The sequence below is a fragment of the Pogona vitticeps genome, chromosome 5 (assembly GCF_051106095.1).
Source record: "Pogona vitticeps strain Pit_001003342236 chromosome 5, PviZW2.1, whole genome shotgun sequence".
Classification (NCBI taxonomy): Eukaryota; Metazoa; Chordata; class Lepidosauria; order Squamata; family Agamidae; genus Pogona; species Pogona vitticeps.
This window is the reverse complement of record NC_135787.1, coordinates 8,606,830-8,629,106: the sequence shown is the minus strand read 5'-3', so window position 1 is coordinate 8,629,106 and position 22,277 is coordinate 8,606,830. Positions and strand designations below refer to the sequence as shown.

Sequence of the window (22,277 nt, the reverse complement as noted above, 5' to 3'; positions counted from 1 at the left end):
TTGCTAGGTGGAAGGGGGAAAACCCACCGCTGAAGAGGACAGACTTTGCTTCAGTTATTTATCCTTTAATTATATTCAAGAGGGGGCACTAGGAATCATGATACACCATTAGCTGCCAATGTATTTTCAGACTGAATTTGAAGTGATGTTTCAATCAGTTTGATTTTAGATTATCTGAACAACTGCTTTCACTAGTGAGATCAGCAACAGAGACCTGGCTTGTATGTCTGCTGGTAAGAGGAAATCGTGCCAAGGGTAGAGCCTGCTTGGTAGCCCTTGTTTATGGAACTATGATTTCTGCTGGGCTTCTTTTAAGGCCTTCAAATGGACCCTGAAAATAGAATATTGGAAGATATATCATGTGCCCTAAACACGTTTGATGATTTGGGACACAGAGCATGCTGTTTCTCATCAGTCATCAGTTTAAAGTCTGGTTTTGTAAAACTTTAGCTTCTGTTGTTAGAGAAAAATTAGAGTCCTTTGTGACCAGGATCAGTAAATTATGGGTTTGGCATGGTACACTAACTTCTGCTAGCTGACAGTGAATCCTAACCCCATCATGATAGCACAGCAATATTATGTGAATTTATTAACTGACATCCTCAAGTCATCCAATATACGATGTCTTCATGGAGGCTGATTTTTCTCCCAAACCTGAGGTTCTTGCTACAGTTTTCTCTCTTCCCAGTATTTAGACTAATGATGTTGTTCAGACTATTATGATATATGTTATAAGTAATTTCAAGTATTATACATCACTTCCTCTTACTTCTCTTACTTCACCCACAATATATGACTCTTGTCCCCAGACATCTGCTTTTAATTATGGTTCTGCCAGTTTCCTTCCCCACCCCCCCGAGTTTCATTGGAGATAGAACTGCCGTTTTCACTTTTATTTGTACTTTTTAGTCGTTTGTAGTGAGTGTTTTCATCTGGTTTTAATGCACATGGTGTCAGTTGTTTTGGCATTGTATGAATCGCAAACAAAGAATCTTTTTTTAAAGATGCTATTATTTATCTAGGATGTAGAGGTTAAGGAGGAGGAAGCTCAGACTAAGAACTGATAGCAAAGTGTGTGGAACAAGATGAACTGAAGAAGCCTGAACAAAATAACAGGTTTGAATGAGCTTCTTTCCTGGAGTTTTCTTAATAGTACCCGAACAGTCGGAGGAACTAAATTATATGGCTTTTGGAGCTTTCCGGAGAGAGATGCAATTAAGCATGCAAATCTTTGCTTACGTGATCTTCACCCTTGAGGAAAAAACAAACAAACAAACAAAACCAACCCCCACAAAAACCATAGAATTATTATCTATGCCGTGTGTCCGGGTGAGATTATTGTGGTTCTCTTGGCAAGAGAATGAGATTTTTTTGGTATATTATTTGGCAAATTAAGCAAAATTGCACAAATAATGTTTTAACACAACACGAATTTCCCCAGATGACAGTGAACTTCTGCTTTGTTGCATGGGCCTTGAATAATTCCATTAGCAAGTTCGTTTGCCCCTAATTTTAGCAGTCATCCTATGCTTGTTGTGTGGCATGCATGCTTCTCAAAGAGAAAATGGCACTCGTTCTGCGCAGGGAGAGTTTGTGAAAAATAAAGAAACGCTAAGGGGGGAAAAAGGAGCATTTCCTGTTTCACTCTTACCTGGAATCTTGTACAACTGTAAAATTCCTTAATGGGGCATTCCATCAAGTCCCTTAAAAATTAAGTGTTCAATGAGAACGAGACTCTAGTATCTCCTGATTTACAAGACTCAGAATATATCCTTTATTAACCCAATTTTTTTGAATCCATCTCCTGTTGGAGGTCTAATTGAACACTACAGGATATTGGGCTGTTTTTTAATCTCCCTTTTATATCTCCCCCCCCCAAGGGTGTTGGCACTCCCAGGACTCTGCAGAACTCTTCCAGTTCTTTTTGTTTAAATGTCCTTGGCAGCCCCTTAGACTCAAGGACCCTTGGCAACTCAAGTTTTAAATACGAAATCTTAAAGAAACGTCTAGGAAATCATAGGCTGCACTCATTTCTTTGCTTGATGCCGTGCCATATAGAAGTAGCAGGCAATGGGCATTCATGTTTATATCTTTAAACCATGCTAAAGAGAAATAGGTTCCCCTTTCTTTGGGAGAAGCACATACTTAAGATGCTGAATGGGTTTAAATGAGTGTGGCCAGCTGGACCATTGAATGGATGATGTACACAAGACTTCCTTGTCCCTTTGTTTGTGGCCCTTTTCCTGACTCCTGTGTTTCCATATCAACAGGGACGTCTCTCTGTCTCTCTCTCTCTCTTTTGCCGTAGCTAAGGCTAAAGTTTAAAAAGAAGTTGGCCTGAATGAGGGAGGACCTTGTGCCCAGCCGTAACAGAAATGTGTTATGGACTTCCTGCGGTTCACAGTTCATTACATTGATGGATTGTATAAGGGGGTTCTCTTTTCTTTTCCTCCCTGTGTGTTAGGAATTGTCTAACCACCATAGTTACTGGCAGACGCCAAATGTTTGTATCTGATTGCAGTAGTGTCCTGGATTCACCCTAAAAACTTCAAGGATATGCCTTTTAACCAGCAACTTGAAAAACTTACTTTTTGGGGGCTCTAGAGCCCAGAATGTACCGTATTTTTCCATGTATAAGACAACTCCATATATAAGACAACCCCCATGTATAAGACACCCCCACTTTTCTAATCCAAAATAAAGAAATCTAAGTGGGGCTTAGCAAGTGTAGGAGGAAAGGGATCAAAGCCCTGCAGGATTACTTTGATCCCTGCTTTCCCTTCCACTTGTTTTTGTTCTCTCCTCAGCTTACTTCTGTGTATAAGATGACCCTCAATTTTTAGTCTAAAGGTTTAAGACAAAAATATAGTCTTATACACGGGAAAATACAGTAATAGCTACCATGTGCAAGGGACTCTGGGAATAATAGTCCAAAAAAGCAACTTTTCTAACCATAACAGTTTAGTTTTGACACCAATTTGGAGGGCATCTAATGCACCTGTTGGCGTGTGCTTGTTTACAGAATTAAATGTAAGAATTCATGCTGTGTTCTTCCTAAGACATTCAGACAGTGGTGTGTTTTATTATAATCTCAGTGTCTCTTGATAGATAGTTCTGTTTGATTTCAGTTTACTGCAGATGGACTCCAGGCAGAATTGTTTTATAGTCCTTGTCTGGACAAGCCTCTGGTCAGCCACTCTACTACCACAGATGACTTTGGAAGGGGGACACAGCTTGGTGTTAGATCACACTCTTTGAAGGCAGGAGGTCTGGATCTAATCTGTAGCATGTGCACTGAGAGGGTTTTCCAGAAAGGAGACGGTGGAGAGTCATTATCTGCCATGGCTGATGGCCCTGGGCAAGGTTTACCAGTGGCCTCAGTTTAGTGCATCCTTCCCCAGCTTTGTGCCTCGTGCTGTCCATGGGGGGCTGGGGAATGTTGATCTAGTTCAAGGCAACACTAAGTGCTTGGATGAAAGCATATGTTATTTTGTCTCAGCGGTGTGTACAGGTATTTTAAAACAATTACACTCCCCGAAATGCACCATCATAATAGAACAAGAAAAAGAAGTACAGTAAAACACAGGACTAGCCAATTAAAATGGTTGCATAAAAAATTGTTCCTCAAATGCTAATGTTTGTACTCCTCTTCCTCTCTGGAGAACGAATTTCTACATGGGGGTCATGAGCCTTGTAGCACAGTGACTAAACTGCAGTATTGCAGCCAAAACTCTGCTCACAACCCAGGTTCAATCCCAGGTAGCTAGCTCAAGGTTCACTCGGCCTTCCATCCTTCTGAGTTCAGTAAATTGAACATCCAGCTTGCTGGGGGAGGGGGAATGTGGATGGGCAATGTGTAGCTTGACTTATTAAATTGTGAACCACCCAAATCATGCTTTAAGTGCTATGGGGTTGTATGTAAGCAGCACACTTTTGCTTTCAGTCATGAAGGTTTGTCTGACCCTCTGACACACAATGTACCCATAAAAGCTTCCCTGATCATGTCAAATAATAGTCAAAGATTGCCACTGAGAGCTCTATTCTAGCTCTGTACAGAACTTTCCAAATTTCTCAGCAATGCATCAGGTTTCTAGGAACCCAGACGGATTTCTGCCTGGAAACTTCATATGGTAGATATTCCAGAGGAAATGTGTGCTGTGTCTTTAGCCCTGAGCCATAGAAACAATGGGATTAAGGTCACTTGATGGGATGGTAATAGTTTCGCCAGTGCTTGCCTTGGTTGCTCTCTTATTAAGATCCTTGGATAGTTGTGGGTGTGATTCCTGTTGTGCCGTTGTCTGGCAGACCCTGCTGCCTTTAGTGGATGTGCTGCTCAGTGTCTCTTCATGGCAGTGTCACAAGACCTTCGGTGTTCTTCCTGGGCCTCAAAAGGAGCCTCAGGCCTCTCACTGAATTCAGATGCATGCATCATATAATGAGGAACGGACAGATACTTGATCTTAACTTTTTTTAAAAGCATAAAAACTACCCCAAAAATTGCATGCCTGAATTTTATAGTCTGCTGCATTTGGAAGGCTGTAACAATGGAAGTAGAAAACAAGACCTTATTAAAACTTTAAGAAGTCCTTGCCTGCCCTTTGTTCCTTCACAATTTTAGGGCTGCCTGTTTATGCTGGTATGCCCAAGTCACAATGGAGTTGTCTTCATTCATCCATCTTTGTGATCTGTGGTGTGTTCACATTCCGAAACATGCACCCAGAGGAATATATTTGAGCCCTGGGTGGATTTCAAACCTCTGAATAATTAATGCCGACGGAATCGGCCTTTCTTGATATAGGGTGCAAACTTTGAATTTCATAAAGATCAACTTCCAATGAAGTTTAGCACTTAGGAGTATTGATTTGCTCTGAGTTGGAATGGAAAGACTGAACAGAGGTTTGGATGGAAAGATAAGCGTTTTTAAGCTGGTAGCAAAACGTCTTAAAGAGAACACGTCAGAGCAACTAAGAGAGACGAGGCTTGATGAAATCAGACATACCCGGAATGGTGAATTAATCTGTGAATTACTAATGTAAAGATTTTAGCCAAAGCTTTTTGAGTTCATAGGGTCACCCGGGGACAGTTTAGAGAAGAGTTACAATGGGTTGGATGAGGTCCCAGGTAGTAAATGGGGTGTGATGATGGGTGAATGAGAATTCCAAAGAGGAAAATCTTAGGTAAGAGGGGGTGGGGAAGGGGACCAAGTGCATTGTTGGGAATTATCTATATATCAGAGAGCAGGTGTTTTACTCAGAACCAGAGAAGGATGTAGTCTGTCACAAGACAGTAAGGGTGGTCACTTCCTTTGTTTTCAGAGTCTATTCTGGATGTTGAAAGCAGTTTCTCAATGACTGTGTTTCATAATTTAGTAGTCTAGGAGGCTGTGGGATTATGTGTGCTCTGTGCTAACTCTCGGTGCAGAAACTATGATCTGTGTAAATGTTACTATTGCCAGTTGACTCCTGCTTAAGTTATAGGGTGTAAATTGTGGTTGAAATTTGCTAATACTGTACTTAAGAAGATGATGGCTGCATTCTGACTATACATCTGTCAACGTGCTTGAATGTGTGCCCAGGAATGCAACCTGCACCTTGTTAATTAGTGACAATTGGCCGCCATAGTGAAGGCCATTAAATCACAGTCTATTGGATTCTGGACAGTGTCAATTTAGAGAAAACTGTGTGAAGTACCTTACTTTACAGTTTGTAGTCCATTTAATCAGCAGGATGTGATGAAGTGGGCTTCAATCTACTAAAACATATCTAAGATAAAACTTGTTTGTCTTGAATGTAGTACAAAGTTCTTTTTATTTTTATTTATTATTATCATCATCATTATCATCATTATCATCATTATCATTATCATTATCATTATTATTATTATTATTATTATTATTATTATTATTATTATTATTATTATTATTATTATTATTATTATTATTATTATTATTATTATTATTATTATTGCTAGACAGACTCCTGTGGCCACTCAGAATGGAGATTTCTACTTTACTTTTCATAAGTTATTTTGTATCAGCGTATGATGGGGCAGGATAAGAATCTGAAACCCCAACACAACTAGAAATGACTCTGTCATCTGTTATTCTAGTTCCGTGTTTTTCAGCCTTTTCTGAGTGACACCCCCCTTTGATAATGGCTAAATATCCCGCAACCCCCCTGCCAAATTTGCATTAAAAAGGCATTTTAATAGGGTAAAGAGCTTGGCTTGAAGATGTACAAGGAAAGGAAGGACGGGATGCGTGCAGAAAGGAACTGGGGAATGGAGTGCAACTCAGGGGTGTCCTCCTCCTCCAAAATCACAGCGACTCCTCAGAAATTACGTTGTGACCTGCTTGGGGTTTCCGACCCACAAATTGGGGACCTGTGTTCCAGTTCCTTTGATTTGAGCAGGACTTGCAACACGGCAGGCCTTGCCAACACACGGGTTTGACTTCACCGTCCTGAGTGCTAGAAGTCAGCTGTCGTGAAACTGCAGCATAGGTACCATGAAGTATTAGCGATGGAGACAGGTGTGTGCGCTCTTCCTATATCTCTGCCATAATTGTGGGTCAACTACCCTATCGTTTTTCCACTTCCAGCCTTGTTTGAAAGTTGCGGAGGATTGTAGGGCATGAGCTTTATATCCTGTTTCATGAATGCCCTGGCATTAGCTTACAGAGAACCAGTGATCAACCTGGTGAGTTGATGGCTGAGTGAGGGCTTGAAGCAAGGTTTACAGAATTCTAAACCAATATTCCAGCCACCACCGTTACCGCGGCTCTGCTTATTCATACCGTGTTTCAGGGAGGCATGTCTTGTTCCTAGTGATTTTGTTCTTGATGTTCTTGTTCTTTGGTTACTGACAATCCTGCAAAACTATTGAAGACTGTTCTAGTTGCTTGTTGGACAAGTGAAATTAGGATGATGTCTCCTTTCTGCTGACTTGCATCACAGTGGATGTTGGGGTTGTAAATAGGCTGTAAGCAGTTGGTGATTTGAACCACAGAAGTTCCTACTTGTATGCATCTATGCAGATGGGCAATCCTTGGACCATCCTTGTATCTTTGGGGGAGAAATAACATGCATAGTTGGGGGGAAAACATCCCAAGATACCTTTTGCTATTGACACTCTGCTTTCCAGTCCAGATATGGATTTATAACTTATCTGAAAATGGTATTTGGAACATTTCAGATACGATTCAGTTCTAGAACATTAAGGACAGGATGAAAAATGCAACTGGATTATCATTCCATCTGTACTTTTCAGTAGAATAAGAAGTGGAAATTCTTCCCCCTCCCTGAAGTATTTGGGAATCAATTCATCACATCAAGTTAGTCTAAAATTAAAATATTACCTATGCAGTTACTATCAGCAGAATTCAGTGTAGCAAGTATTTCCTGAGAATAAGGAACAGTTAGGGGTTCTGATGTCATTGAAGCTACCAACATGAATTTGACCTAACTCCAGGAGGTAGATTTAAGATGGGGGGGCCCTGGCGTGCTCTGGTCCGTGGGGTCACGAAGAGTCGGACACGACTTAATGACTAAACAACAACAAAGGGGTTCTGAATGTCATGAAAACATCATAAATGCCTGTATTCTTCTGTGCTGAAAATGCTGCTTTCATAGAGATGATTGGATTGATTGATTGATTGATTGATTGATTGATTGATTGATTGATTGATTGATTGATTGATTGATTGATTGATTGATTGATTGATTGATTGATTGATTGATTGATTGATTGAATAAGAAAGAAAAGGTGAATTAGAAGACAGTGGGATTAATTTCATGTCAAGACATGCAACAATTTAGGAGATAAAAGCATACTAGACTGCATGCCTAGGGGATGCTGATAATAAAGAACCAGATGTTCTTTGAACCAATGACTGTTGTTCTAAGAATGGTCAAGGGTTTGGTAAAATATATCCTACTCATTTTTTTCTGGCTCAAAATTAAAGATCGGAAGTATTTGTTCTCATGAGACTCTTGTGTTTCCCTCTTTCCTGCAGTTGAAGAACAAGTTCATGAAGAAGTTACCTCGAGATGCCGAGGCCTCCAACGTTCTGGTCGGAGAAGTAGACTTCTTGGAAGCTCCTTTCATTGCCTTCGTTCGGCTGCAACAAGCAGTTATGCTCGGTGCTCTCACAGAAGTCCCTGTTCCTACTCGGTAAACGAGCCTCTTCAAGTATATAATTGAAAGTTCAAGAAAAGGGGAAAAATCTATATTCATAAGCCAAGAGAACGTACTTGTGTCGGTGAGGCCACGGCAGAAATCTTGTGGTGGAATAGGAATGACAATATTGGTCGCTGTCAACCAGATTTTGAGCACTTCCTTAAGTCGCGTAGGAGCTGTGCAACACCCTGAGTTAGTGAGGCACCATTTTTGAGCAGCTGCAAGACCCTCTTAAGGGTGTCCCGTAAGGGCCAATGCTGGGTTTAATGAAGCAGCTCAATAAACCCTGTTTGTTAGAGTTCCAACGATGGCTATTTATTTAGAACTCATTTGCTTGAAAAATAATGACTTGTGTTAAAACAGGCCTTTGCTTCTCTTCAGCCCCTCTCTTTTTTAGTCTTTTAGCCTGGATCTGCCCATGTGTTAAACCCAGTTAGTCCAGTTGAAGCAGAAGTGTGATTTTTCACTCCTCCCAGAACTATTGGATAGGTCCTGCTTAGAAAGGGGCCCTATAGTTAATATAGCGCTACTCGAGAGGATGCTATTGCATGTAACTTGCTTGACACCTTAAACTAGGCATACCAGATCAAGACAGCAAGAGTTGGCATGAGCACAGTTGTATCTGAAGTCTGTAGTGGAACTGGGATTTACAAATGGAACAGTAGCCCAAAAGTCATAAATCTTCAAAGCTGCAAGAATTCGAAGAGTGATAATTAGAAAAACCCATGTTGTCTTCTACTGTTAGCCGAGTCGTTTGGCCATGAGCCAGTGTGCTTTCTAGCTGTGAAGTCATTTCTGCTTGGTGGTTCTGAGTAGTTTAGCCTCTAAAGGATTCATATAGAATAGCAAAATATGTTCCATATGGTGAGCTGGATCTAAACTTTGTCATCCTTAAGAGTTGGCCTATTTAAATAGTTCTTATCACAAAATTAAATTCCATGAATTCAACAGGTATAATTAGAACAAAGTTTGAATCTGATCATGATCTGGAGGACATAATCTTCCCTGTTTGGTAGTGGTTTACATTTGCAGGATCATTTCCACTGTCTCTTAGCTGTCCTTCAAGGGGAGCTGTGGACTGTTTTGTACTTCTGGGACCGGGGGGGGGGGGGGGCTGGATAAGACCTTCTTCTTAGCATAATTTGCTGCTGTGTATTCACAAAGTGGGCATTTAACATATTTTTATTATTCATGGGATAATGAACTTTCCTTCATCTTTTTTTAAAACTGCCGCTGGTATGAACTTTATGAATCTCCATGCTCCATTGCTTTTTATGTTCTTTCAGTGATACAGATTTTACTGAGCATTTTGTATCTTTAAAAAATACTTTGAATCATAACAGCATTTATTTTTATTTTTCCTTCCCTTCCCCTCTCCCCGCCCGCCATTTGAGTTCAGGTTTCTCTTCATTTTGCTTGGTCCCAAAGGCAAAGCTAAATCGTACCACGAGATTGGCCGAGCCATTGCCACTTTGATGTCCGATGAGGTAATTTCCCTTCTGTGTTGACGCATGCTATTTATTTTACATTTGGAGGCTTTCTCTTCATAACCACAAAAAGTCAATGCTGTTAATATTTCCAGAAAGTGTTCTGTCGTCAGTGAGCCTCCAGGGGTGGAGAATTTGAAGACTTTGCTACGGTTTACGTTGCAGTAAGAATGAGTTTGCCAATTTGTTTCAGAGAACCATGCTACGTTTTTGGATTAGAGATAGGCACGAACCAGTTTGTCCCAGTTTGTAAAGGCGGCAGCACAGGTGGTGTGCCCCTCACCTCCTCCCCTGATCCAGCCACTCACCAGGCCCAGCTTGCTTGCTTTTCCCACCTCTTTGGCTCATCTCCCAGTCATGAACAAGGGCACAGAGTTTTCTGCCCCGCCCTTTCCTCTGATTGGGAGATCAGCCAAGGGGGCGGGGCAGAGAAGCCTGAGCTGCTGCTGGGACTGGGAGATCTGCTGATGAGGTGGAGGAATCTCACACGCTGGGCCTGGTGAGCAGCTGATTTGAGCCCAGAGGAGGCAGGGGAGGGGATCAGCAACACTTGTGCTGCCACCTTTACAAACTGGGACGAACCAGTTCATGCCCATCTCTGTTTTGGAATAAAGCTGCTGAAACCTCTCAGCCCACCAGCAGTCATGCCGGTCTGGGTTTTTCTAAAAATTGTAATTTAGAAAATGCAGATTTTCCAAGCTGTATGGAGAAACACAGTCAATCCTGATCAGTGTTTTAGTGGAGATAAGGCTTGCAGCCTCTAAGCCCCGGGATTTTTTGAGGAGCAGGGACTGTGACATTATCTGCCATCTGCCTGTTCCCCCATATTAGCTACAACCATCACCATAACTAGGAGAGAAATTGTTTTTCTCAGGAACAGACTGACACTGTAAACTATAGTAGGCATCCTTCAGTCTCAAGAGACTATGGTAACGTGCTCTGAATAGAGGTCTTGTAACAGTTTCTAGTGTGGCTGAGAAGACTAATTCAAGAGTGACAATTCCTTCCACACTGAAGACAAATACGATCTGTCCCTTGTCCAGCTCCCTGATTTTGCTGGTTTCAGGACTGCTTCTTTGCCTCGGCCTGCTGGACGAGGGTCTCTTCAAAATGGGAGAGGTTATTATGCACTGCCTGCCTCCAGGCTGAACGCTCGGATGTCAGGGTTTCTCATCACTTGAGGTCCATTCCTAAGGCCTTCCGATCCCGCTTGCAGATCTGCTTGTATCGCAGCTGTGGTCTCCCTCTGGGGTGCTTTCCCTGCACTAATTCTCCATACAGGAGATCTTTTGGAATCCGACCATCGGCCATTCTCACAACATGCCCAAGCCAACGTAGATGTCGTTGTTTCAGTAATGGATACATGCTAAAAATTCCAGCTCATTCTAGGACTACTCTAGTTGTTAACTATTTCTGCCATAATGCAAAGTATATGAGGTCAGTTTCGCTTTACGAAAGACTTGCTTCTCACTTGCTGATATAAACTGACCCAGCTGCCTGTATTTTTGGACTCTCCTTACAGAAGAGTTTGATTATGGGAAGGGTCTTGATAACTGCCTGCATTGATACACCCCATGGCCATGAATTCCTGAATGCAGAACTACTTTAGAGGTTGCCATTCTTTGTATTTGAATAAAGGTTGTGGCCGTGGTACGGTAAAGTCCCACGATAAATGGGATAAGGAAGGGAGAATTCCGATTGGAAAAGTTGTAACTTTTAGTGTGGAATAACCTCTGGTTAAAAAACGGACAGGTACCGATTATTTCCTCTGCTTGCCGCTTCTGTCCAAACTCATCTAAACTTGCACCCTGCTAGCTAGACACTTTAGCTGGTGCCAGTAACAAGAAAATAGCCCGGCCTAGATAAGGAGTGAGTCAGCCCTGGGGAAAGAGGGCAAGAAAAAGTCGTTAAGTAGAGAAAGAATTCAGCAGCCCTCACACATTCCTTTCCTGGGAATATCTAGCTTAAACGTTTACTGCTGTATGATGGTGTGTTGGTTTCCAAATTAAGGGTGTGCTTTCATCCTGGGAAGAATTCTTGCAAAATCTTGACTGGCCGTAAATAAAAATAAAAGTGAGAAGTTGTGAAGCAGCGTTGAGAGTTGTTGGACAACCCTCAAGAATGCCACTTTGAAGACTTGCAGTGCTTTATATGCTGGCAGGAAAGTTAAGACTGTCTCCTCGGCCAGTTTTAAGACACCGTCACTTAAGAGAAAAACCCACCAGGGAAAAGCTACCATCGGTTGGATGGCAAGGCTGCGCTCGGGTTTGCAGTGTTTCACGTTCTATAAGAAAGATGGGTCAGGACTCAGTGGCAAAAACGAAGGCGTTGCATGTAGAAAATGCCAAATCCAGTCCTTAGCATGTCTAGTTAAAATGATCTAACATGAAATACATGGTCTTGTAAACCTTAAGAGACACGGCTGCCAATCAGACTATAGAGTGCTATGCTGGATTGACAAACAGCTGCTGACCTACGACAAAGTACCACTTTCAGTATTTGTAGAAAGCCAAGGGAGAATCTCACCCTCTCCCTTTTCTCTCCCCTACCTGAAGGTATTCCATGACATTGCCTATAAAGCCAAAGACAGGCAGGACCTGATCGCTGGCATCGATGAGTTCCTGGACGAAGTCATTGTGCTTCCCCCTGGGGAGTGGGATCCTGCTATCAGGATAGAGCCCCCTAAGTCCCTCCCATCATCTGACAAAAGGTAACACATCTGTCCGCTGTAGACCTCCTTTTACTTAGAGATGCTAAGCCATGCAGGTGAAGGCAGTCTATGGAATCTGACTGGTTTTACATTCAAAGATACATTTGTTTGGAGCCAGATGGAGACACAATGTTGGGTTTTGGAGAACGTCTTGGATTGAGGTTCTGACCTGGAGACTAGCAGCTGGCGGTAGAGTAGAATGTGGTCTACCTAAGCTGGGTAGTCTCAGCAATCATGTTTGAGATGCTCCCAGCAATACTTAAAATTCATGCATACTGTCAACAGCCATATAGTTTCCCAGTCAGATCCATTAGCTGTGATACAAATGACTGAATTTGAAAGAGAGGCATGGTGGGGTGGGGGGTACTAGGAGGAGAAAAAAATGAGTAGTTTCCACCCAACCTGATGGTTATTTGTTGGTCTGTTGACTAATCTGAAATACTTAGATTCTAGCCACTATTTGTGAGAATTGGCATCCGCACGTAGGTGTTAGCTACATGCGTCTTATTGAACGTGGTGGTGGTAGTTTTGCAAAGTTTGCGGAACAATCTGCATCTTACATTCCAATAGTCTGCCAACAAAGTCTTTGTTTATGGTAATTTTTTTTGCCGGGAGTTTTGTTATATATTACATTTTATACAGAATGTAGACAGACACAATAGGTGGGATTTTATAGCTAGTTCTTGCTCACTGTAAAACATTGGTAATATTTTACTTTGCCAGTGACATGTGTTTTGCTAACACGATTCATTTGTATTATTCTGTTTTATTATATTTGTGCAAGCCCAGTGGGGTTTTCATTCCTTGTTTCTGGATAGGAAAAACATGTATTCAGGTGGTGAGAATGTCCAGATGAATGGAGACACTCCTCACGATGGAGGAAATGGAGGCGGCGGACATGGGGATTGTGAAGAATTGCAACGAACTGGCAGGTAATTGGCAAAAGAATGTAATTTACATAAGTAAGGGATATTGCCATAGATTGTCACACATGGTTTTGTGCGTGTGCACGCACACACACACACACACACACACACACACACACACACACACACACACACACACACACACACACACACACACACACACACACACACACACACACACACACACACACAGACTTGTTTTCAGATTCTCCTTTTATGCCTGGACTAATGTAATTTTGACACATCGTTCTCCTTTTGCTCAGACTTTTTGGTGGCTTGATAAAAGATATCAAGAGGAAAGCCCCTTTCTTTGCCAGTGACTTCTACGACGCATTCAACATCCAAGCCCTTTCCGCCATTCTCTTCATCTACTTGGCTACTGTAACCAATGCCATTACCTTTGGAGGGCTGCTGGGAGATGCAACGGATAATATGCAGGTCAGCCTTGATTCTGAAAAGTCTTCTCCAACATTTACGGTTGCAACTGGTTGGGCTTGATCAGCTGAGCTTTCACCAAATCTTCATGTAGCAGAGCTAACACCTGCTATAGAAAACAGTAAATGGGTGCAATCAGATTTAAAAAAAGCTCCTACACCATTCCTCGCATTGTTAGGAGACATGGTGTTGCAATGGTTTAGTAAAATTCTTGGATTTTGCATCTGTGTAATGAACTTTGGACTGCGCAATTCCACTTAAGCTGGAAGGTCTTCTATACATCATGTATTAAATGAAGAAAATGAAGAAGAGTGGAGGGAAGCATTTTATAGTGACAAAATTATAAATTGCCTTGCATATCTCAGCGAGATCACATATCTTTCCCTGTGGATTCATATGAGTTTGCAGTGCTGATACAGTAGCATCACCTTGAGAACACCTGTAGGAGGGGGATCATCTTTAAACCATGACTTTACATCTATTCTTCACATGCTCCTTTAAAAATCTTGGCTTCTAGCATAATAATGATAATTAAGTGTCTGGCAGCAGTTGATGGGAAGTAATAGACAGAACAGACTAACCTTGACATATAGTATTGAATTCTCTGATAAGCTCTGGTCACTTGCGGTGGTTCACAGACAATTACTATAACAAAAAAGAATAACATAATCAAGTACATTGAATTAACTAACTAAACTGAAAACAAGCATTTGAAACAGAATTAAATTTTGTTTTGGTTTTTGGTAAACATGCCAACATGACTTTGACCCAACTCCGGGAGGCAGTGGAAGACAGGAGGGCCTGGCGTGCTCTGGTCCATGGGGTCATGAAGAGTCGGACACGACTTAACGACTAAACAACAACAACAACAACAACAGACATGCCAAGACTGACATAGCTACCTCTTTGAGAACTGCTACAGTGTTGGATAGAAAATCAGCCAGTGGATATTCTGTACAAAGAGATGTTGGGATTTTAAAAAAATGTTCAGATACTACATATACCTCACAGGTGTGCTTGGTGAGGACACAGGAGAAGGGCCTTCTCTGTGGCTGCTCCCAGACTCTGGAACTCCCTGCCACAGGAGGCCCAGTCTGGCCCAATCTTTGCTGTCCTTCTGCAACCAGGCAAAGACCTTTCTCTTCAGGCAGGCTTTCCCTTAGTGACTGACTGTCTAGGAGACAAGACAGAGGATGGTTTATTTTGTTGCTTCTAAATCTGTTTTTAGTTATGCTTTTACCTAAAACGTTTAATATAATGTTATTAATTCTTCTTTAATATTTGAATAATTGGCTGTTTTTAGCCTTTTACGTGGTGTTTTTAATGATATAAGCTGCCTTAAGACCTTTTTTGAGGCGAATGGCAGGGTAAAAATATTTTAAATGAATGAAATAAAATAAATACATCCTCTAATCCGTAAGCCTGTAACCTTAGATGTACAGAGTGATTATTAAAATGGACACAGGAAGAACACTCTGCAGGCACACTAAACAGTAATTTCTTGTGTTTTTAGGACAGGAGACTAGAATTCAAAAGAGGTTCTGGGTTTAACTTCTGGCCAATATAGTTCAAGGCCTGAAATATCATCAGTGCAGATTTAATTGTAATACTTGTGTGTTTTACAGTGGTGTACAAAAAGGTGCTATTTGTGCCAAACGGTTTACTGCGTAATAAGAATTCCCTACTAGCCTGCATGGGGAGGGGGGGACATACTGTGTCTGGCAAACCCAACAAAATTAATCTGTTTACACAAATGTTCCAGGAGATCTGGAGATAAATCATTCTTAGGATACTGCACGAGTAGGAAGGAAGGCAGTGTAACAAACATTTTCATGGTCCCTTTATCATTTCCAGAGCTTCCTGGATTGCAAAATTTAGCTTCTGTCCTTTATTTTTGTATTAGAGTCGCTCTCTTTGCCCTTTCCTTTCCTTTTGTTATTTGATGTTGGCATTCTTTTAAGTCTGCTTTATTTATTTGTGTACCTGTTTGACTTCCATTTCTGCCTCCTGCTCTGATCTTCATGTTTCATACATATATTAATTTTCCTAGACATTTCAGTTGAACGGCATCCTTTGTAAGCAAGAGGAAGCAATCTGAGTGTAGACTATTTTCACCTTCAAAAGTCATGGTCAGAGAGATTTTCCATTTCAAGAGAAGAAGAAAAAACACTAGTGGCTTTCTATTTAATGCATAAAGTGAACTTTGTTTTGTGGAATTTTATTTCCCTATGGTGTGACCTAATTTGGTGTTGGGTAGTGTGCATCTGAGAGGAAATGGAAACGGGTTGTTGAGTCTGGAGATGGTCAGCAACTCCTACCATGCCCTTCTCCTTCCAGCACATGTTGCAAGGCAGCGAGGGAGGAACTGGCTGAAGAGGCAGGACTGAGGAAGGCACATTGATAGTGCTGCTTGGCCAAGAAAACCTGGCGCTAGTTAGGGTCCGTGCAGTTCCAAGAATGCCATGACAAATATGGTCACTGTCATGCTTGCTATGAAATTCCTGGAATTGTAGTCACGTTTCCCATCTCTGGCCAGGGACAGTGTTAATGCTACTGGCTTTGCTTTGGATTCACAAAGCATAACTACTCTGTAGATTACTCTGTGTCTACCAGCACCTCGACCAGTCCATGGAGAATGATTTCTCAGGAGGTCCAGGCAAAACAGACCAAGACTGTAACTTAGTTTGTGTATTGGATCCAGTAGCTAGGTAAGGAGAGACTGCTCAGGCAGCCAGGGTTCCAGGATGAAGGTTGGATTAATGAATCAGAGGAACATACAGATCTAGAAAAGAGCAGAAGCAGCTAAACTAAAGAGAATGAGGGTATATTGTCTTCAAGGAAGAGAGAATCTTGACTATCTTTAAATTCACTGAGAGCCCGTTTCTTGAGCCGTTATTAAAATGCTATGCTTGTGGGGAAGGAGTTCCAGAGTTTGGGAACACCAACAGATCCTCTTCCGTGCCCCCACCAAACACACCTGTGAAGATGGTCAGACCAAGAGAAAGGGGCCTCCTGGGGTTCTTAACACCCAAGCAGGCACGTAAAGGGGAGACACCGTCTTTGAGATAGCTTGGACCCCAGGCCATTGAGGGCTTTAGCAGTTCGTTCCTATCCCTCATCCTGGCCCAACTAGATGTCCTTGTGTGTTTTAAATACCTGTATGCCTTGTGCATAGATAAAATCTAACCTATGGGGAATCAGATTGCAGAGTCAGATCCTGGGTTTTATGTAGGTAAATAGCCATGTGGTTCATTGCATTTTGGAGTTTGCAGGCCTATACTTCATATGAGAAAATCTAGCAGGGTCGGAGGGGGAACGTTATGTTGCCTCTATCTACCTAAGAGTTCACACACACTAGACCAATGCTAGCTCTAAATCAATTTATCCAATTCAGTTGTATTTGCTGACGTGTTTCTCTCCTGTGAAGGCCCTTCATTATCTCTGCTAACAAGACCTTTGAGAAAAGCAGTTTCTTGGGAACTGTGTCATACGATTCTGTGTATTGTATTCTTTGTATAATAGCTCAATATTAGCACTGCATCCAGAGTGATGTGAGCTATTTATCAGGTTTGTGCCTCTGTGTTTTGACTCAGTAAAACAGAAAGAGGATGTTTGCCACTGATACGACATCCTGGTTTTATTTTTACTTTTTTTGAGGTCTTGAATCAAGGCTTAGTGTTTCTGAGAAAATAGGGTTGTCTTTACCATACCATTTTAAATTGTGTAAAACCAAAGCGAGGTTTACTAATTTTTGGTTGTTTGTAAAATTCAAGTGCAGAAGCCCATCAGTCCTCTTTGCAACAATAAATAAATACAATAAAATACAAGGATTAAAAACAGCTAATAAGAGAGCAAGGGTCATCAGATGAAAAGAAAAATTTCATTGTTTTGCTTTTTTTTTTCCTTACAGGATCTAGTGAAAACTGGAAAAAAACCACATTGTTAGCTTTGTCTGGTGCCTAAGAAATAGCACTAAGCAAACATGTCCTGTGAGAGGATTTTTCAGTTCAGTTATGGAAGGCAGACCACTCATATAACCTCAGAAGGAAGGGCTTTACTGAGAAAAGACTTCAATGAATATATCAAGCATTAAGCAGATGTACCGTATTTTTTGCACCATAAGACACACTTTTCCCCCACAAAACAGGGGGGTGGAAAGTCTGTGTGTCTTATGGAGCAAAGAAAACAGATTATAGTTTCCTGTTTTCTTCTCCTAAAAAAATGGTGCGTTTTATGGAAAGGTGTGTCTTATGGAGTGAAAAATACCATTTTGGACTGGGGATATTTTCTTTATCAAACTTCTGATTTCACCCAGAGATGGTGTTAAAAAAACTGATTAAAATTAGTTTAGGGGCTCTTAGGCAGAACTTGGAACATTTTTATTTTGCAATGTGATTCCCCAAACAAGCCAGCCAACTTTTCCAAACTGTCTTGTTTGGGAGATTCTGGGAAAAGAGACTTCTGAAGCTTGTATTATCTGACTAGGGGGCCAAAATGAGCAATGGTCACTAGAGATACAGGCAGACAGCCTAGGTCAAGGTTGCACGCTTTCAAAAATGTCCTCTCGTTTTATTGTTTCTATAAAAGAAACAACATCTGCAGCTAAGAATGTTGCTTGCCCTTAGTTAAACGAAACAGTTCAATCTGTCCGTGGGCTTCAGCGTTCCAGATACTTCCCCGCCTGTCCCCTAAACATAACTATTTTGTGTTAGCCCTGGAGATACTGTGAAGTGTCTTTATTTTTCATTCCTCATGTCTCCAAACAGGAAAGAGGAATTATGGTGTCCACAAAAGTTGGAATTTTGAGTGCATGATCAAGGGCACCTGATTTAACTGTTTTGGAGCCTTGCGATATGGTCTCATTCTGAGATCTGTTTGCTGAGCAGCCTGGCCTGTAAGAACAACAACAACAACTAAAAAGCTTATACAGAGAAGCCTGAAAGGAGATTTCCCTAACCGAGTGTCCTCTAGATCTGTTGGAGAACAACTCCCATCATTTTTCAGGAAGCACAGCAATGGCATGTTGGCTGGGGATGATGGGAGTTGTAGGTAGACACTTCTAGAGAGCACTGGGTTACTTAATGAAGCTTGTTTTAGAAACTTGGGTATGTAAGAATCCTTTTCATGCTAGGTCAAAAGAAAACCCTCTGGCTTGTTCCAGAACACATCCATTTGTGGATTAAATATATTATGTAAGGGGAGGCCAAAGGCAGTTTTGAGATTCCACCTCACGGTTGAGCCACCAACATAAAGAAACAGGCTGCTGTTCACTAACCTTTAGGTTGCAGCCCATGAAGTGGAATCAAAGAGTCTTGTGGCATCTTAAGGGCTAGCACTTTTCATTTGACATTTATTTCATGCCACCTTTTGTGCTGGATCAGTCGTATAAACTGAACTGATTTTTGTCTCAGTCTTAAAATGGGCCCAATGACTGTGTCTCCCCAGTGATCTGGATTTCAACACGGGAAGAAGAAGAAGAAGAGGTTTATGTGGATTCCTGTTGTACCTTATATAATGACTGTCCATAGGGAAGGCCGGTGCGGGTATATTGAACAGTGTCAGGTTAGATTTCAGAAGACCTGAGTTCAAATCCCTGCTCATCCATGGAAACGCAGTAAGAGAGCGCAGTGGTGAAGTACTGCTTGAGCCTGTCACATACTCTGAAACTCCTGTTTATGTCTATCATAGATCTGAAGCTCTATAAGAAAAACAACCATTGATTGGGAAGGGAAAAGTCTGGGGACCTGTTACTTACCTGCTTGTTCCTCTGGCCCTAGGGTGTATTGGAAAGCTTTCTGGGCACAGCTGTTACGGGAGCTCTCTTTTGCCTTTTTGCCGGCCAACCGCTCACTATTCTGAGTAGCACTGGACCCGTCTTGGTCTTTGAACGACTTTTATTTAACTTCAGCAAGTAAGTAAACAGCGGCTGGGGAGGTTGAGACCCCTGTCGCTTCTAGCAGAATTCTCTGGAACTATTCTTTCCCCATTGAAACGGGCAGGGAGGGGGATGAGAGGATGAAATCTGTGCTGTCGTCTGATTGTTTCTCAGTGCAAGTGAGAAATTAGGGTTTACCCTGAGTGGTTTTATAAAACAGAGGTGTGGGAGGAAAGATTCCATGATGTAGCATTAGACTATTTTCTAAGCTTAATCGCTAATATATATATATTTGCATTGGTCCCGAACTCATCCGCTAGTCTTAGCTAGAGCAGAACCAATGTTCATTCATGTAATTGGCCTATTTTTATGTGGGACCCTAATTGCATTTGAATGTGCGTAATCATGTCTAGTTTCTACTCTACCAGTGTAGGCTTGTTTGAAACCAAATTCCTTTTCTGCAGTAGATTCCCTGTTACAGAGCTGATCACGGGGGAAACCGTGAAAAGCACCAGTACTGAGGAATCTATGGTGTCTTCCAAGGCCTTAACGTGCCATGCATGCCATGTAGTTCTTGATATCTCTCTAGATCCTTGGATCAGCTTTTAGATTGCATACCTGACTGAACTACACCTGGTCAGAATTGACAGTGATCATGTTTACATGAAGCCTAAGAATGAGACATGCAGGTTCTATATAAAAATGTAGACTATACAGTGGACCCTTGACTTACAGAGGGCTTGACTTACAGACTTTTTGAGTTACAGACTTCTCTGGCTGCAAAATTTAGGTTTGACTTGCAGCCTGAGAATTGACTTACAGACCAGAAAAAAACCAAAATGGAACAAAAACGGCCTGTTACGGGATTAATCGGTTTTCAATGCACTGTAGGTCAATGGAGACTTGACTAACAGACTTTTTGACTTGAGAACCGCCTTCCAATACGGATTAAGTTCTCAAGTCAAGACCCCACTGTAGAAATATAGACATTTTGAGAGCCGGTAGGTAAAAACGGGGCTTTTAAATGTCCTTTTCATCATTAGCTTGAGGGAGATTTGCACTCTTTTTTTCCTATGACGCTTTTTGTCTCTAATAAACCTCTAACCTCCGTTTCCACTTTATTTGTAGAGATAATGGCTTTGATTACCTGGAGTTTCGCCTCTGGATTGGTTTGTGGTCAGCCTTCTTGTGTCTCCTTCTGGTTGCTACTGATGCCAGCTTCTTGGTGCAATATTTTACCCGGTTCACAGAAGAGGGGTTCTCGTCCTTGATCAGCTTTATCTTCATCTATGACGCGTTCAAGAAGATGATCAAATTAGCGGATTATTACCCCATCAATTCTCATTTTAAAGTGGACTATATCACACTTTATTCCTGTACCTGCATGCCCCCAGATCCAGGTAAGCGAGAGCTATCTTAAGACAATTGTTTCTCTTTCCCACTTGCATAGGGATTCGTCAGCACTCTTACATAGGTAAAGGTTCCCCTTGACAATTTGTCCAGTTGTGTCCGACTCTAGCAGGTGGTGCTCATCCCCGCTTCCAAGCCATAGAGCCAGCATTTTTTCGTAGACAGTTTCTGTGGTCACGTGGCCAGCGCAACTAGACACGGAATGCCGTTACCTTCCCACCATGATGGTACCTATTTACTCACATCTACATGCTTTCGAGTACCTAGGTTGGCAGGAGCTGGGACAAACGACAGGAGCTTATTCTGTCACGTGGAATCGATCTTATGACGGCTGGTCTTCTGACCTTGCAGAACAGAGGCTTCTGTGGTTTAACCCGCAGCGCCATCACATCTCTCTTACATACCCACTAGCAAATTGATCTGCTTGCTTTGGACATTCTGGATTGTCAGCCCTGCAGAAAGGGTTCTTTCTCTATGTCACCTTTTAAACTATAGCCTACATGTCAATTAATTCCATCAATGTAGTGCTGGACAATTTTAAGGGATTAGAGTGCTGTTCTGACATTTCCTGAAACCTACCAGGAGATGAAACAGTGTCATTATTAAGTTTGCTCCGGTAGCAGCAAGAAAGGGTGGATTCCTTTTAAAATAACATATGTGCTTCCTGTGCACCGTGTTTACAAATGAAAGTGTGCTCGGGAGGGCATGCTTCTGGGAGCACAGTTCTTTATATAAATAAGGTCCACGACGCAAAAGCACCTTGTTTGAAAAGAGCCATGGCTTGCTGCTCGGCAGCAAATTGAGCAGCACTGGAGACCTGTGGGGTGCCACAGAACTGGTGCATCCAGATTATAGGCTGTTGGTTTATCCATCTCTGCAGTAAATGGCTTATTGGGGAAAAAATAACTAATACAATCTTTCATTGTGGAAAGTATCCCTGGGTGATTATTGCTTAAGTTGCCTACATTCTGCAATAAACGAGTTATAATTTATTATTTAAATATATCCATGCCTCCTTTTCACGACTCAAGAAACCTAATCATCTCCTGCTCTCCCGGCCAAACATTTAAACTTTGCTTTGCATGAAAAAAAAAAAAAACAAGGCTGTAAGGAACTAAATTTGAGTAATGGAATTCAAGATATGTGCTTATTGCTTTGTGCCAGTGATAAGACGGGCTCATTACTGAGATGTTTGGCCATGATCAAAAGCAAACCTGAGAGTTTGGTGCACTTGCCATGCTGGAAAGTGATCGGCTTTC

The 22,277-nt window shown here is 41.7% G+C and overlaps 1 protein-coding gene and 1 long non-coding RNA gene across 10 annotated transcripts in view; one reads left to right on the top strand and one right to left on the bottom strand.

The window, feature by feature from the left end:
- Positions 1-22,277, top strand: part of SLC4A4 (solute carrier family 4 member 4) — a 223,198-nt gene that overhangs the window by 155,620 nt on the left and 45,301 nt on the right. For all 9 annotated transcript variants that reach the window (XM_073002084.2, XM_073002088.2, XM_073002090.2 and 6 more), the window contains exons 8-14: positions 8,012-8,169; positions 9,575-9,662; positions 12,218-12,372; positions 13,191-13,304; positions 13,562-13,736; positions 19,511-19,644; positions 20,737-21,008. In XM_073002084.2, the coding sequence (XP_072858185.2) occupies positions 8,012-8,169; positions 9,575-9,662; positions 12,218-12,372; positions 13,191-13,304; positions 13,562-13,736; positions 19,511-19,644; positions 20,737-21,008 (1,096 nt within the window). The remainder of the gene's footprint in view (positions 1-8,011; positions 8,170-9,574; positions 9,663-12,217; positions 12,373-13,190; positions 13,305-13,561; positions 13,737-19,510; positions 19,645-20,736; positions 21,009-22,277) is intronic.
- Positions 13,792-19,578, bottom strand: LOC140707657 (uncharacterized). Its single transcript, XR_012087827.2, has 3 exons — positions 19,489-19,578; positions 14,315-14,378; positions 13,792-13,842 (listed from the first exon to the last, which is right to left on the bottom strand). It is a non-coding gene; the product is annotated as an uncharacterized LOC140707657 (long non-coding RNA).